Genomic DNA, 14,693 nt, shown 5'->3' on the forward strand with positions numbered 1-14,693 from the left:
TTCAGAGATCTTATTTTAATGAAGTCTTCCAGGTGATTCTGATACACACAACCACTGTGGAACCACTGGTCTATTCTAACACATATTATCTTAATTAGTTTAATCAGTTCGTGACCTTACTCTCACATAAATCGATCAACTGAACATTTCTCACATTCCATTCTGTTTCCCCCAGAGGGAGTGGATTTTTTCCTTTGTTCCTGGGTGAGAAGTCTTGCTGCTCCTTCCCCAGTAGTATAAGGCTTTTGCTTCAGAGGACAGGAGGAGTCAGGAAAGTGAGAAGCTTTATGTTTGTCCCAGTGCAGCCTTTGATCACCTCCTGCATGTGTGTGCCTTTAAGAGGGGGCTTTCCCATATTTTTCTCTTGAGCCCTAGGTTGAGGCCCATGTGGAAGAGCTTCCTGTTGCGCTAGTCCACATTTGGCTTTTAAGCCAACATTAAAATGTTAGCTTATTACTTCTTGTTATGGTGGTCATTTCTGTCTCTTATGCTCAGCCAAAAGTGAAACTGTAAATGTCCCATCTCTCCTTGGAGTGGCATGTCTCCCTTTGCAATTTCGTCAACTTGGTTGCCTTATAATACCAACTTTCTGATGGGCTTATGAAAGGTTATGATTTTGAAGATTATCTGGCTCTTCCAGGTTTTTAGGTAAGAGTGATATTAATTGCAGCTTTTTACATTGAAAATGGAAATCTGACCTTCATATAAATGGAACCACACCATTTTTTCTCTCAAGTCTCTGGAGTCTGTTTATAGGATTCTTCATATAAATGGAACCACACCAGTTTCCTCTCAAGTCTCTGGATCCTGTTTAAAGGATCCTATTAGTTTTATCTGTATTGTTACATATAGCAATAATTAGGTCTTCATTGCCATGTTGTATTCTATTATGTAAAAACTACTGCTAGTATCTTTCTATGAAACTATAATTCTAATGTATGTCATTCTTTATAAAATGTTTCATGTTTAGGTATTTACTGTTTGTCATGTACTGAGCAAGCTTGGGGTTGAGTAATGTGTTCTGGTGAATCAAACCCAGTATGTGCCATTAGTGAATTTATGGCCTAGTAGTCTTCCATCCATGTTAATGTTACTCCTGTTACTCTTCTCCCTGATGCTGGAGCTCCTACTGCCCTCTCCTTACTGCCCATTTAATTTAATTGAGGGAACTTTGCTGAAGCAGATCTTATGTAGACTGAAATGTTAAATGTTTGCTTGTTGTGATTTGACCCAGTGTTTGTAAAATGCCTGTACTGTTAGACCTGTCTAGTATTTTAAAAGGCAGTATATGGCTTAGTATTCGTGTAGTTTGGCACGTGTCATCTTTTCCTAGCCCCCTGCACATTAATGACATTTGCATGCCCTACAGGTATTTGAGTTTGTGTTCCTGTGCCAACTGGTAAGATTTAGAGGGACAAATTTTTATGGTTTAACCAGGGGAACTTCTGGTTTCTCTTTATTTCTTAGTATTTTTGTTTTATAAATTGAAATTTCAGGAAGTAATGTATATTGGATCTGTATAATAATCTTATTTAATGTTGTTAAACCACAAATTATTTTGAGCCTAACTTTTGCAAGTTACTTTGAACTCCATTTAAGTGAGTGAAAATGAAGTTGTAGCTGGAGAACAGAAAGGTCAAATTGATATAATAATGAGGCTTTGTGTTGAGCATGGCATGTCCTCTTTAAAGCCTTGAAGAATCTGGAATTAAGTTTTAAACCTTTACTTTGGCTAAAGTTGTCAATTTTGCTTATTTAGTTGCTATAATCAAGCCTTTGAATTATGCCACAGATGACAGCTAGGAAAAGTGTGAAAGGGGATAGGAAAGAAGTAATTGAGTAACATAAGGTTAAAAAAAAATCACTTTAAATTCTGACCTAGTTATCTGAAGGGGAAAGCAGATTTCAGAAGTAACTGCTTATACATGTATAGTCATCAGTGTTGTTGTTCAGTTAATTGCTCTTGTACTTAGTAGTGAATTTATGTCTGTTTAAATCCCTAAAATGCAGACAATTTATACCTTGTAAAAAAGTATTTGAAAAACTAAAAAAAGAAGAGTGAGTGGGTGGTTCCTCAGATGATGAGGTAATGGATATGAAAGGAGTTTGAAAAGTAATGGCTCTTACTGTTCTGCAAAATGTCTGTAACTAATATCTAGGCCCTTTGCAGTCTTTATGCTTCTCCTCTGACACTAACTATTCAGTCCTTTCCTTCATTCTTGTCCCTTGCTGTCAGTAAGCTTCTCAGAATACAGGCATGCATTGCTTAATGAAGGGGATCTTTTCTGAGAAATGCCTCCTTAGGCCATTGTCATTCTGCGAACAGCATAGAGTATACTTGCACAGACCCAGACGGTATAGCCTATTTATGCACCTAGGCTATATAGTATACTCTCTTGCTCATAGGCTGCAAACCTATACAGCATGTTACTGTACTGAATACTACAGGCACTTGTGACACAATGGTACAGAATTGTTCATCTAAATGTAGAAAAGTTACAATAAAAATACTATATAAAAGAGAAAAAATAGTATACTTGTATAGGGCACTTGAATGGAGTTTGCAGAACTGAAAGTTGCTCTGGGTGAGTCAGTGAGTGAGTGGTGAGTGAATGTGAAGACCTAAGACATCATTGCACACTAGTGTAGACTTTATAAACACTGTACACACAGGATACACTATATATGTAAAAAATAAAGTAATTGTATTACAGTGTTACAATGGCTACCATGTCACTAGGTTATAGAATTTTTCAGCTCCACTATAATCTCATGGGATCATTGTTGTAAATGTAGTCTATCATTGACTGTAACATCATTATGTGGCTCATTGACTGTATTTCATTCCTTTGTCAACGAAGGCAGTTTTCATTGGCCCTGGAATCAGGTAAACTTGAACCTGAATCCTCTTTGACAGTGTATGAATTTGTGACTTTAGACAAGTATATTTGCCTCTCTGAATCTTTGTTTTAGCTATTTAATATGGGATGAAATTTACTACCTTATAATGTTATGAAGATTAAATAATAAGGATGAAGTGGTAAGCATGGTACCTGTCATGTAAGTGCTTAATAATATTTGCTTCTGCTTTTCCCTTATCCAGTTGTAGATTCCTTTTAAAAGCAAGAAACCTGATTTACAGTTTTCAAAAAAGGCATTTATAAGTAGTTTTCAATTTTTTTTTTTTTTTTTTTTTTAGGTGGAGTGTTGCTCTTTTGCCCAGGCTGGAGTGCAATGGTGTGATATCGGCCCACTGCAACCTGTGCCTCCCATGTTCAAGTGATTCTTGTGCCTCAGCCTTCTGAGTAGCTGGGATTCTGAGTAGCCTTCTGAGTAGCCTTCTGAGTACAGGTGTGTACCACCATACCTGGCTAATTTTTGTATTTTTAGTAGAGATAGGGTTTCACCATATTGGCCATGCTGGTCTCAAACTCCTGACCTTAGGTGATCTGCCTGCCTCAGCCTCCCAGAGTGTTGGGATTACAGGTGTGAGACACCATGCCTGGCCTGAAAAAAAATTTTAAAATATGAAATACCAATACTATAAATGTGCTATACTTTAAAAAAATTATTTTTATAGAAACTAAAAAGACTCAGATATTTCCAAGTACTGTACCAAATATTAGTCATAGTTCATCATTAAATTAAAGCTCACAGATGGTATTAAAGTGTCTCATAGAAGATTATATCATTAGATGATGTAGACAACATGTTTTTTCAAATTGTTAATGAATGCATTTTTTAGACACCTAACAGATTACAAATTAGGTAAAGTGCATGAAAGACAGCATGGCTACCAAAATGAGGCAGAATTACAATGTTTATTTTACTTCAAAAGTATAAGCAAATGTAAGGGAAAGTTTCATGAACATTTGAAGACAGTAGGTAGCTCATCAAATGAAATGATAATATTCATAACGTAAACTTTATAGTGGAGCTGTCAGACTAGTTTATCTTAAGACCAAAGTTCAAGATGATTGATATCATTTGTGTTGAAATTATTTGTACATTTGGAAATCGGTAAGTATTCTTCATAGAGAATAGCACATTCAGGTTCTAACATTATTCCTTTCCCCCACAAAGTGGTACAGCCACAAACACTAGTAACAGTTCATCTGTTTTTTGGGCTCATCTTGTGCCTCTAAGTTATTAAGGCTTAAGATGCTCTTGGGAGATAACATGTATTACCCTCATCTTAGGCAGGAAAATAGAGGTATAGAGAAGGGAAAGGGTAGAATTTTCTTTCCATGCTCTACTTGTGACAGGCAGGGAAATGTTAAAGCCTTTCTGACTCACAGGCTGTTTAATCTTTAACATGTATTATTTATTGATTTGCAAAATGACCCTAATATGTAATGTCATTACCAGTTTTCTTATGTTTATACTGAAAGTGGTTGTGGATATGGAGTATGTTTTGTAGAAAAGACCATTATCAAAAATGAAGAAGACAATTGTGTGGCATGGATATTGCCACTGTCCCTTGTTCTGCTCCTGGCAAACATTGCTGCTTGATCATGTGACTACTTCAGGAGCTAGATTTGACCTCAGAATCCTTTTTTAAAAAATTTTAATGTTAATTAATTTTTAATTTTTATTTATTTATTTATGGGAAAATAATATGTTTATTAAGAGCCATGAAAATGCATAAACTCATTTGTAAATAAATGTAGTATAATTTACTCAGTGAAAAAATAGCTAAAATCCATGAGTAAATTGGATTTTATATTTGAAATGATTTTTACATATTTGATCTCCAGTGATTTCCCCTCCATCATGATCTATTGGTAGCAGCCATCTTGCAATGACTATAGAAAAAACTGTTACCAATAATCATCATACCAGGGAAAGTTTTTCCAGAATGCTCTTTAAAACCAAACCAGTGCAAACACATTCAGATTACAAGGGATATGATAAGACCTGGAGCTTATCTTCAGAAATGTAAAAAATAAAAATCCCAAACATGAATTCCTTAAGAAATGAAAAAACAAACTACATTTTGATCAGTGAAAAATATTATAAGGATATATAAAACATTCTTAAACAGTGATCACAATAATTACATTTATAAATGTTCATTCAAATACTATTGTTCAATAAACATTCAAATTCTCATTAAAAGTAATACTAGATATAGACACACCTGGACAATGCTTCTTTTGATTTAGCAACAATCATGTCAACAGGAGGCAAGTGACTCTTCAAATACTGTCGTTGGCTCTGTTTTGTTCTATTTGTGAATGATTTCTTCACAGTCTGTATTTTTTTCTGCAAGGACCCGAGAAATATCTCACAACAGCTAATTAAGAAATCATTTGTATTAAATAACTCTCAATATCACAGAAACAGACATTCTAAAACACAAGTTTAGCTCAAAAAATAACAGGGCAGAATCAGTTTTCTTTGGCAAGAAATTGCTAATTCCCCACCAAATGTTGGTTTTGCTGTTGTGCAGACACTATCAGAAACTTCTTTGGTGTTTACCAAAGAGCTACTTAGTAAACTGGAAAGATTTCAGAGACTATGTTGCCACAGTTGCAATGTAGAGCTTATGTCAAAGTTGTGCTGAAAATAGCATCATTTGCTGGATTACTGTTATTAATAAGTCTTCCTTCAAAAAGCTCCCTCCTAATTTTGGCCTGAGTCTCAGGCTTTAATAAAAGCTCCTTTATCTATTTCACTTTGGACTTCAGGCCCATCGTTTCTCGATGCAAAGCTTCATTAATTAATTCTTGAATTCCAATAGGTTTCTTGCCAATCACAGTGGAAGATTCACAGTGATAATAACCATTACTTTGTTTTTTCTTCTCCATGGAGCAAAGATCTATGCGATATAATTTTTCTTCTCCAAATCTCTGACTGATAAACTTTTCATATAAATCAGGATCTATTTTTTTCACTCCATTCTTACGGAGCCACTGTGCTTTTGACAACTTCATGAAGGTCAAATGAGGCTTAAAACTTCTACTCTCTCCTGCCTGGATGCCTTTTTCTTGAAATGTCCTATTTGCAGTCTTTGCTATCTCTGAAAGTGAGTTTACATGATCGCCTTCCGCCAGCTTCACAAATCCAACCTGATTTCCAAAAGTGCCAATTCCTTGAAAGGGCAAAATCAAATGTTTTCCTTGGAGGAGTTCTTCTATGAATGGTTTCAATTCCAAAAGAGCATCAATACCAATGTTTACTTCATCTTCATTTAATAATTGCATCACCAGCAGGGTAATATGAAAGGAACCATCTCTGACCATTGTTTGGGCCAGTCGCTTATCTTGTTGTATTACTGTATTTTGCAGGCTCTTAATTCCTTTTATAATCTCTTTGTTGGTGATTGGAATGGACAGGAAATAGTTGGGTTGGTAATCTTTTCGCTTTGGTTTCCTCTTCTTTACTCGATCACTCTTGATCCTTTCTTTTTCTTTACTTCTCTCCGAATTTATCTGAGGTTCATCAGTGACTTTCATGAGTATGGAAAATGAGGAACTGTCCTGAATAGTTCTTTTTTGTTGTTTTGGTTTTGTTTTGAGACAGAATCTCACTCCGTCACCCAGGCTGGAGTACAGTGATGCAATCACAGCTCACTGCAATCTTGAACTCCCACCCCAGCCTCTCCAAGCAGCTGGGACTCCCACCAAGAGGCTGAAGTTGGAGGACCGCTCAAGATCGGGAGGTCAAGGCCGCAGTGAACCGCGATCACACCACTGCAATCCATTGCGGATGACGGAGCAAGACCGTGCCTCAAAAACTTCCACAGTCATCCTGAATATCTACAGTAGCAAATGGCATATCTACCAGGAAATCCACAGTATTGGCTTCAAATTCCTCTGATATTTTCTTTTTTCTTGATACATTTTCACATTCATTGGAATTAATTCCTCCCGCTCCGGGGCGCTCCATGGTCACTGTGCAAGCGGGCGTCGCGTCTGGGATAGCCTCAGCAGCAGTGGTGGTAGCGGTGGCGGGCCGCAGCGCGGGGCTGTAGGCGAGGGCGAGGCGGGGCCCGGGGCCTCGGGCGGCGCTCGGGACCCGGGCGGGGTCCAGAGACGGGCGGCGGGGGCCTGGGCCGCATAGGCCAGGCCTGCGGAAGCGCAGAGCTTCCCGAGCCGCAGCCCCCGCGGCAGCAGCAGGTGCAGCAGCCTCTATTTATTTATTTATTTTTGCGATGGAGTGTTGCTTTGTTGCCCAGGCTGGAGTGCAGTGGCACGATGAGGTCTCACTATGTTGCTCAGTCTGATCTTCAACTCCTGAGGTCCAGTGATCCTCTCACCTCAGGTTCCCACAGTGCTGGGATTACAGGCGTGAGCCACTGTGCCCGATCTCAGAATCCTTTTCAACATATTGCTCAAGGGAGCTATTACCAGTCAATCATAGGTTCACGAAACAAAGTTCTTTTTTAGTCTTTCCTTACTTATATTACTTATTTAAATAATGTGCATTAAGACATTATGAATTTATCTATAAGTTGAGGATCTATTAAATTTGTAGTCCCGTAGCTGGCCTCAAAGTACAGTATATAGGACTCAGTTTATGTTTTCAGCAGGTTTACTTTCCTGTGGGTCAAACAGGCACATAATTAGAAGACAGACTCTGCTATATTATTGCTGGGAAGAGAATAGAGAATGATGTAAGATTAATTTTTACTGAAAACATTGGTGGATGTGGTGATTTTGGACTTTGAGGATAGAATCTTCAAAGTGGTCTTTAGCAAAGGCATAGAAGATAGAAAGTGTAGGATGGATTTTGGGGAATGACAAATAATTTATCTTGGTTTAAGTACATAACAAAGATAAGGTAGAAGCAAATACAGCTTTCTCCCTGTACAATGGGCTTTGGGTTTTATTTTGTTGTTCCTAGTCTCACACATAGTTTTTAATCAGTAGAATGATGTGATCCAGATCTGTGCTTCAAGAAGATAACTCTTGAGTTTGAATAGAAATAAGGTTGGAATCTTAACATAACTGTAGGAATCGTTGGTAGTAGTATAGGAAAAAATGATGAGCATAAGAACTAAAATTCTGAAATGGAAATGGTGAATTTAGAACAAATTTTAAAGGTAAAATTAATGTGATTCCTATAGGGTTAAGTTATCCCTAGAGTCCCCAGCATTTCTTGGGAGGATATCTAGTAATTTCCTTTGTATATTCCAAGTTAAAAAAATTTTCAAAGGTGATTTTCTTTTGTCTGCTTGTATTTCTGAAGAATTATTTCTTTATTCTTGGTATTTCATTAACTAGGATATATATTTCCATCTGTGATTTGGTATATTTTTTCTTTCCTTATATAGATTTTTTTCACCTTTATTTTTGGGATATTCTCTATTCTATCCTTCTGCCTTTTCTCTTCCATTTAATTAATTGTTCTACTTGAGGGATACTAATTATCCTTCGTTCAGCCTTTGTCCTAGATTTTTTTTCTAATTCTTTTGATTTCTTTGTCGTTTTCTTTCTCTTCAATAATTATTTTTAACTTCCTTTTTCTTTTCTTTCTTTCTTTCTTTCTTTCTCTCTCTTTCCTTTCTTTCTTTCTTTCTTTCTCCTTTTCTTTTCTTTTCTTTTCTCTTTTTTTTTGATACAGGGTCTCACTCTGTCACCCAGGCTGGAGCACAGCAGTGGTGTGATCATGGCTTATTGCAGCCTTGACCTCGTGGCCTCAATCTATCTTCCCATTTTAGCCTCCTGAGTAGCTGGGACAACAGGTGTGCACCACCATGCCTGGCTAATTCTTGTATTCTTTTGTAGTATTGAGGTTTTGCCAAGTTGTCCAGGCTGGTCTCATACTCCTGGACTCACGTGATCCACCATCTTGGCCTCCTCAATACTCTTGTTATCTTGAGATTTTTCTCTTTGCCATTTGTTTAAGTCTTTAGTTCTTTTCCTTGCTTCCCCCTCCTCCCATTCATTGTTAATGATTTCCTTAATGCCAGAACCTTTTTTTTTAATTTACTGGTTTTGTCTTTTCATCTTTGGACTTTTCTTTCATTAAATGCCTGTTCTTATTAGGTTGCTCTGTGTTACAAGAAACTGTTTATATGGTTGTATGGCCATTTCTTTTTGTCTTGCTCAGGCTTAATTTGGATACCTAGGTCAAGACTTTGCTTTTGCTCTTCTGTGGCCCTATACTTACCCATCTCCTTAGATTGTGTTAAATGTTCTATACCAGTCTCATTTCCTACTGCTGAGGGTATAGTATGTTTCTATGTGCTTCAGATCCTTCCCTCAACTCAGCATAGGGCCTTAGAAGTTGGCAGATCCTGGTGATACATCTGCCTAGGTTTCGAAGTCTCTCTGCTGAAGATATTTTCCTCAACTTCTCTAGGGCATGACAAATCAAATTTTTCTATCCAAACGAGGTATTTCTTAAAATTTTCAAGTTTTTTAGTTCACCTTTCTTTCTCACTGCTGCTTGCAGGCGGTAATCAGGCTACTTGTCATACTGTATCATACAGATTTTTTTTTCTGTCTACTTTTTTTTAAAGTTTGTGGGTTCTTAGCTTAAATAGCTTTTTGTATTATTGTATGTAGCTGTTGGGTTTCTGGTAAAAAAAAATCACATACACATATGTATATGCATTTATATCATATTAGTGGGTAACAGGACATACTTTAGTCCTTTCTCACTCTACTATCTTTACTTGAACATTTGTGTGATTTTCTAAATATTTACTTTTGACATAATTAATAACACTTATGTATTATAGGAACTCTACTTCTTAGGCCAGGGTTGAGCAGTCATTAGATTGAATCGGTAACCAACAGAATGGGAAAAAATTTTTTGCAATCCACCCATCTGACAAAGGGTAAATATCCAGAATCTACAAAGAACTTAAATAGATTTACAAGAAAAAAACAGGCTCATTCAAAAGTGGGCAAAGGATATGAACAGACACCTTACAAAAGAAAACATATATGAGGCCAACAAACATATGAAAAAATGCTCATCATCACTGGTCATTAGAGAAATGCAAATCAAAACTGCATTGGGATGCCATCTCATGCCAGTTAGAATGGCGATCATTAAAAAATCTGGAGACAACAGATGCTGGAGAGGATGTGGAGAAATAGGAACACTTTTGCACTGTTGGTGGGAGTGTTAAATTAGTTCAATTATTGTGGAAGACAGTGTAGCGATTCCTCAAGGAACTAGAAATAGAAATTCCATTTGACCCAACAATCCCATTACTGGGTATATATCCAAAGGATGATAAATTGCTCTATTTTGAAGACACATGCACACGAATGTTCATTGCGGCACTGTTTACAATAGCAAAGACTTGGAACCAATCCAAATGCCCATTGATGATAGACTGGACAGGGAAAATGTGGCACATATACACCATGGAATACTATGCAGCCATCAAAAACGATGAGTTGTGTCCTTTGTAGGGACATGGATGAACCTGGAAACCATCATTCTCAGCAAACTGACACAAGAACAGAAAATCAAACACCGCATGTTCTCACTCATAGGTGGATGTAGAACAATGAGAACACATGGACACAGGGAGGGGAGCATCACACACTGGGGTCAGTTGGCGGGGAAATAGGGGAAAGACAGCGGTGGGTGGAGAGTTGGGGAAGGCTAACATGGGGAGAAATGCCAGATATAGGTGATGGGGAGGAAGGCAGCAAACCACACTGCCATGTGTGTACCTATGCAACTGTTTTTGACATGTTCCCCAAAACCTAAAATGCAATAAAAAAGAAAATGTTTTAAGAAGCGGAAAAAAAAAAAAAAAAATTGGCTGGGTGTGGTGGCTTACGCCTGTAATGTCAGCACTCTGTGAAGCTGAGGTGGGTGGATCACCTGAGGTCAGGAGTTCGAGACCACCCTGGCCAACATGGTGAAACCCTGTCTTTACTAAAAAATATAAAAAGTTAGCAGGGCATGGTGGCAGGCACCTGTAATCCCAGCTACTCAGGAGGCTGAGGCAGGGGAATCACTTGAACCCACTAGATGGAAGTTGCAGTGAGCTGAGGTCATGCCACTGCACTCCAGCCTAGGCAACAGAGTGAGACTCCATCTCAACAACAGCAACAACAACAATTTAGCTCAGTGCAGTGGCTCGTGCCTGCAATCCCAACACTTTGAGAAGCCAAAGTGGGAGGATTGCTTGAATGCAGGAATCCGACACCAGCCTGGACAATATAGCAACCCCACCTCTATAAAAAGTAAAAGTAAATTAGCTGGCCATGATGGCATGCGTCTGTAGTCAGTCCTAGCTACTCAGAAGGCTGTGGTAGAAAGATCACTTGAGCCCAGGAGTTTCAGACTGCAGTGATCTGTGATTGCACCACTGCATTCTAGCTGTGTGAAACAGCAAGACCATGCCTCTTAAAAAAAAAAAAAAAAAAAAAAGACAATGTCATACACTACATTAAAAACATCAGTGACCCTAAGGCATCTTTAAATTTCCATTTTCCCTTGTTTTTTTTACAGAATTCTTATATAATTACAATGAGCATATAGCAACCATATATTTTTGTTAATATTAAGACAAACATTTTAATATTCTAGCTCATCTTTATAATCTTATCACATGATAGGACATAATTTATTAAAAAGTTACTCAAATAGAGAACACTAGTGGTTTCTAGTTTATGCTCTTTTGTGTGCATCAAACCTTTTTGTTTTTGTAGTTTTGTGTTAAAATAAATTCCAGTTGTGCGCGGTGGCTCACACCTCTAATCCCAGCACTTTGGGAGGCCAAGGCAGGACGATTGCTTGAGGTTAGGAGTGCAAGACAAGCCTAGATAATATAGTGAAATTCTGTCTCTACAAAAAAAAATTTTAAAAATTAGCTGGATGTGATACTGTGTGCCTTTAGTCCCAGCTACCTGGGAGGCTAAGGTGGAAAGATCACTTGAGCCGAGGCGGTGGAGGCTGCAGTGAGCTGTGATCATGCCACTGCACTCCGGCCTGGGTGACAGAGCGAGACCTTTTCTCAAAAAATAAAGCAAAATAAATTGTGTAAGATTGAGATTTATGGACAAATCAACTTTATTAAATTTTTATATTTCTCACCCTGGCACTAACTGTAATGTGTATTTATGTTACCAGATGGAAATTCTTTTGAGATATTTGCCTAAATTGACAGCTTATTACTCAACCCTTAATGCCAAAATAATTTTTTTGGTACTGTTACATTATTCACCTATATACTTCCCATGGCTTTAGTAATTAGTGTTTTTCAAATGTCTCCTAGCTTTTATAAAATTATATATATTAAAAAATATATATGTTCTTTAACTTTTATTTCACTGACTTTAAGGGAACAGGTGATTTTTGGTTGCATGATTGAATTGTATAGCAGTCAAGTTAGATTTCAGTGCAGGTGCCACCCAAATAGTGTACATTGTACCCTACTACATTCTGTAGTTTTAAAAAAATCTCTCATCCCCCTCCCACCACCCCCCACTTCTGAGTCTCCAATGTCCATTATACCTCTCTGTATGCCTTTGCATAACCATAGCTTAGCTCCCAACTATAAGTAAGAGCATATGGTATTTGGTTTTTCATTCCTGAATTACTTTACTTAGAATAACGGCCTCTATCTCCATCTACGGTGCTTCAAAAGACATAATTTCGTTCTTTTTTATGGCTGAGTAATATTCCTTGGTATATATATATGCCACATTTCTTAATTCACTCATCAGTTGATGGGTAATTAGGTTGGTTCTACATCTGGCAGTTTTGAATTTTGTGCAGTAAACATACCTAATGCAGCTGTTTTTTAAATACAATTTTCCTTTGGGTAGATACCCAGTAGTGAGATTGCTGGATCAAATGGTAGATTTAGTTCTTTAGAAATCTCCATACTTTTTCCCATAGAGGTGTTACTGATTTATATTTCCACCAGCAGTATATAAATGTTCCCTTTTCATCACATCTATGCCAATATCTATTGTTTTTTGACTTTTTAGTAATAGCCATTCTGGCTGGGATAAGGTGATATCTCATTGTGGTTTTAATTTGCATGTCCCTGATCATTAGTGATGTTGAGCCTTTTTTTTCATGTTTCTTGGCCATTGTATACCTTCTTTTGAGAAATGTTTATTGATGTAATTTGCCCACTTTTTAATGGGATTATTTTATTTTTTTCTTGCAGATTAGTTGGAGTTCCTTGTAGATTCTGGATATCAGTCTTCTGTCAGATGCATAGTTTGCAAATATTTTCTTCCATTCTGTGGGTTGTCTGTTTACTTTGATTATTTTTTGCTGAGCAGAAGCTTTTTAGTTTAATTAGGTCCCATTTATTTTTTGTTGCATTTTCTTTTGGTGTCTTAGTCATAAATTCTTTGCCTAGACTAATATGTAGAAGAGTTTTTCCTAGGTTTTCTTGTAGCATTTTTATGGTTTCATGCCTTAGATTTAAGTCTTGAATTCATCTTGGGTTGATTTTTGTATAAGGCAAGGGATAGGGATTCAATTTCATTCTTCTACATGGGACTATCCAGTTTTCCTGGTACCGTTTATTGAATAAGATGTTCTTTTCCCAATTTTTTTTGTGTATGCTTTGTCAAAGTTCAGTTGGTTGTATTGGGTTTTATTTCTGGGTTCTCTACTCTGTTTCTTTGCTCTATATATGTACTTTTATACCAGTACCATGCTGTTTTGGTTACTATAGTAGCCTTGTAGTATAATTTGAAGTCGAGTAATGTGATGGCTCCAGATTTGTTTTTTTGTTTAAGATTGCTTTGTCTATTTGTACTGTTTTTTGGCTCCATGTGAATTTTAGGATTGTTTTGTCTAATTCTGTGAAGAATGATGTTGATATTTTGATATGAATTGCATTGAATCTGTAGACTGCTTTTGGCAGCGTGGTGATTTTCATGATATTTATTCTGCTAATGCATGAGTGTGGGATGTATTTCCGTTCGTTTGCATTGTCTGTGATTTCTTTCAGAAGTGTTTTGCATTTCTCCTTATAGAGATCTTTTACTTCCTTGGTTAAGTGTATTCCTAGGTTTCTTTTTTTTTTCAGCTATGGTCAAAGGGATTGAGTTCTTGATTGTTAGTCATTGTTGGTGTGCTACTGATTTGTGTACTTTGATTTTGCAACCTGTGACTTTACCGAATGTATTTATCAAATCTAGGAATCTTTTGAAAGAGTCTGTAGGATTTTCTAGATATATAATCATATCATTGGCAAACAGAGATAGTTTGACTTCTTCTTTTCCGATCTGAATGCCCTTTATTTCATTCTCTTGCCTGAGTGTGCTGGCTGTGGCTTTCCATATGTTCTTATTTTTAAAGGAGAGACTATTACCCAAAATGAAAAAATTACTTAGATTGGAAATTGGAAGAAATACTCTGAAAGTATTATTTTTTACATAGTCAAATTTGGTAGTTTGATTTTATTATTTCTGAATTTTGCAGTCATCATTCATAGCACACGTTTGTAAAAGTTAAAAAAAAGTTCTTTATTTTCTTCCAACATAAAGTTATTAATTAGTGCATTCATTATTTGCTAGGAGTTCTGTGGAAATCATGAGTAGCTTTTGGGCTTTTCTGCATATAAAAGTATAAGTATCGTATTATAATTTAATTATCCTTATTTAAGAATGTTTAATGTACTTCTTTTTTCTCATCACATATTCTGTCAAATTTTAATAACAAATGCACCTTATAGCTCATGGAACAAAAAACACAAGACATTTTTGGGTTCCAAGTTGCCAAAGTATGGAATAAAATCTCTAGGA

The 14,693-nt window shown here is 36.8% G+C and overlaps 1 protein-coding gene across 1 annotated transcript; it reads right to left on the minus strand.

The window, feature by feature from the left end:
• Positions 1–3,713: 3,713 nt before the first annotated feature.
• Positions 3,714–6,980, minus strand: LOC116542374 (A-kinase anchor protein 7-like). Its single transcript, XM_032267254.1, has 2 exons — positions 6,741–6,980; positions 3,714–6,451 (listed from the first exon to the last, which is right to left on the minus strand). Exons 1-2 carry the CDS (start codon positions 6,889–6,891, stop codon positions 5,670–5,672), a joined length of 933 nt encoding a protein of 310 aa, XP_032123145.1. The 5' UTR covers positions 6,892–6,980; the 3' UTR covers positions 3,714–5,669.
• Positions 6,981–14,693: the final 7,713 nt, after the last annotated feature.

This window comes from Sapajus apella, unplaced genomic scaffold, assembly GCF_009761245.1.
Source record: "Sapajus apella isolate SASKATOON/1434 unplaced genomic scaffold, GSC_monkey_1.0 scaffold167, whole genome shotgun sequence".
Taxonomy (NCBI): Eukaryota; Metazoa; Chordata; class Mammalia; order Primates; family Cebidae; genus Sapajus; species Sapajus apella.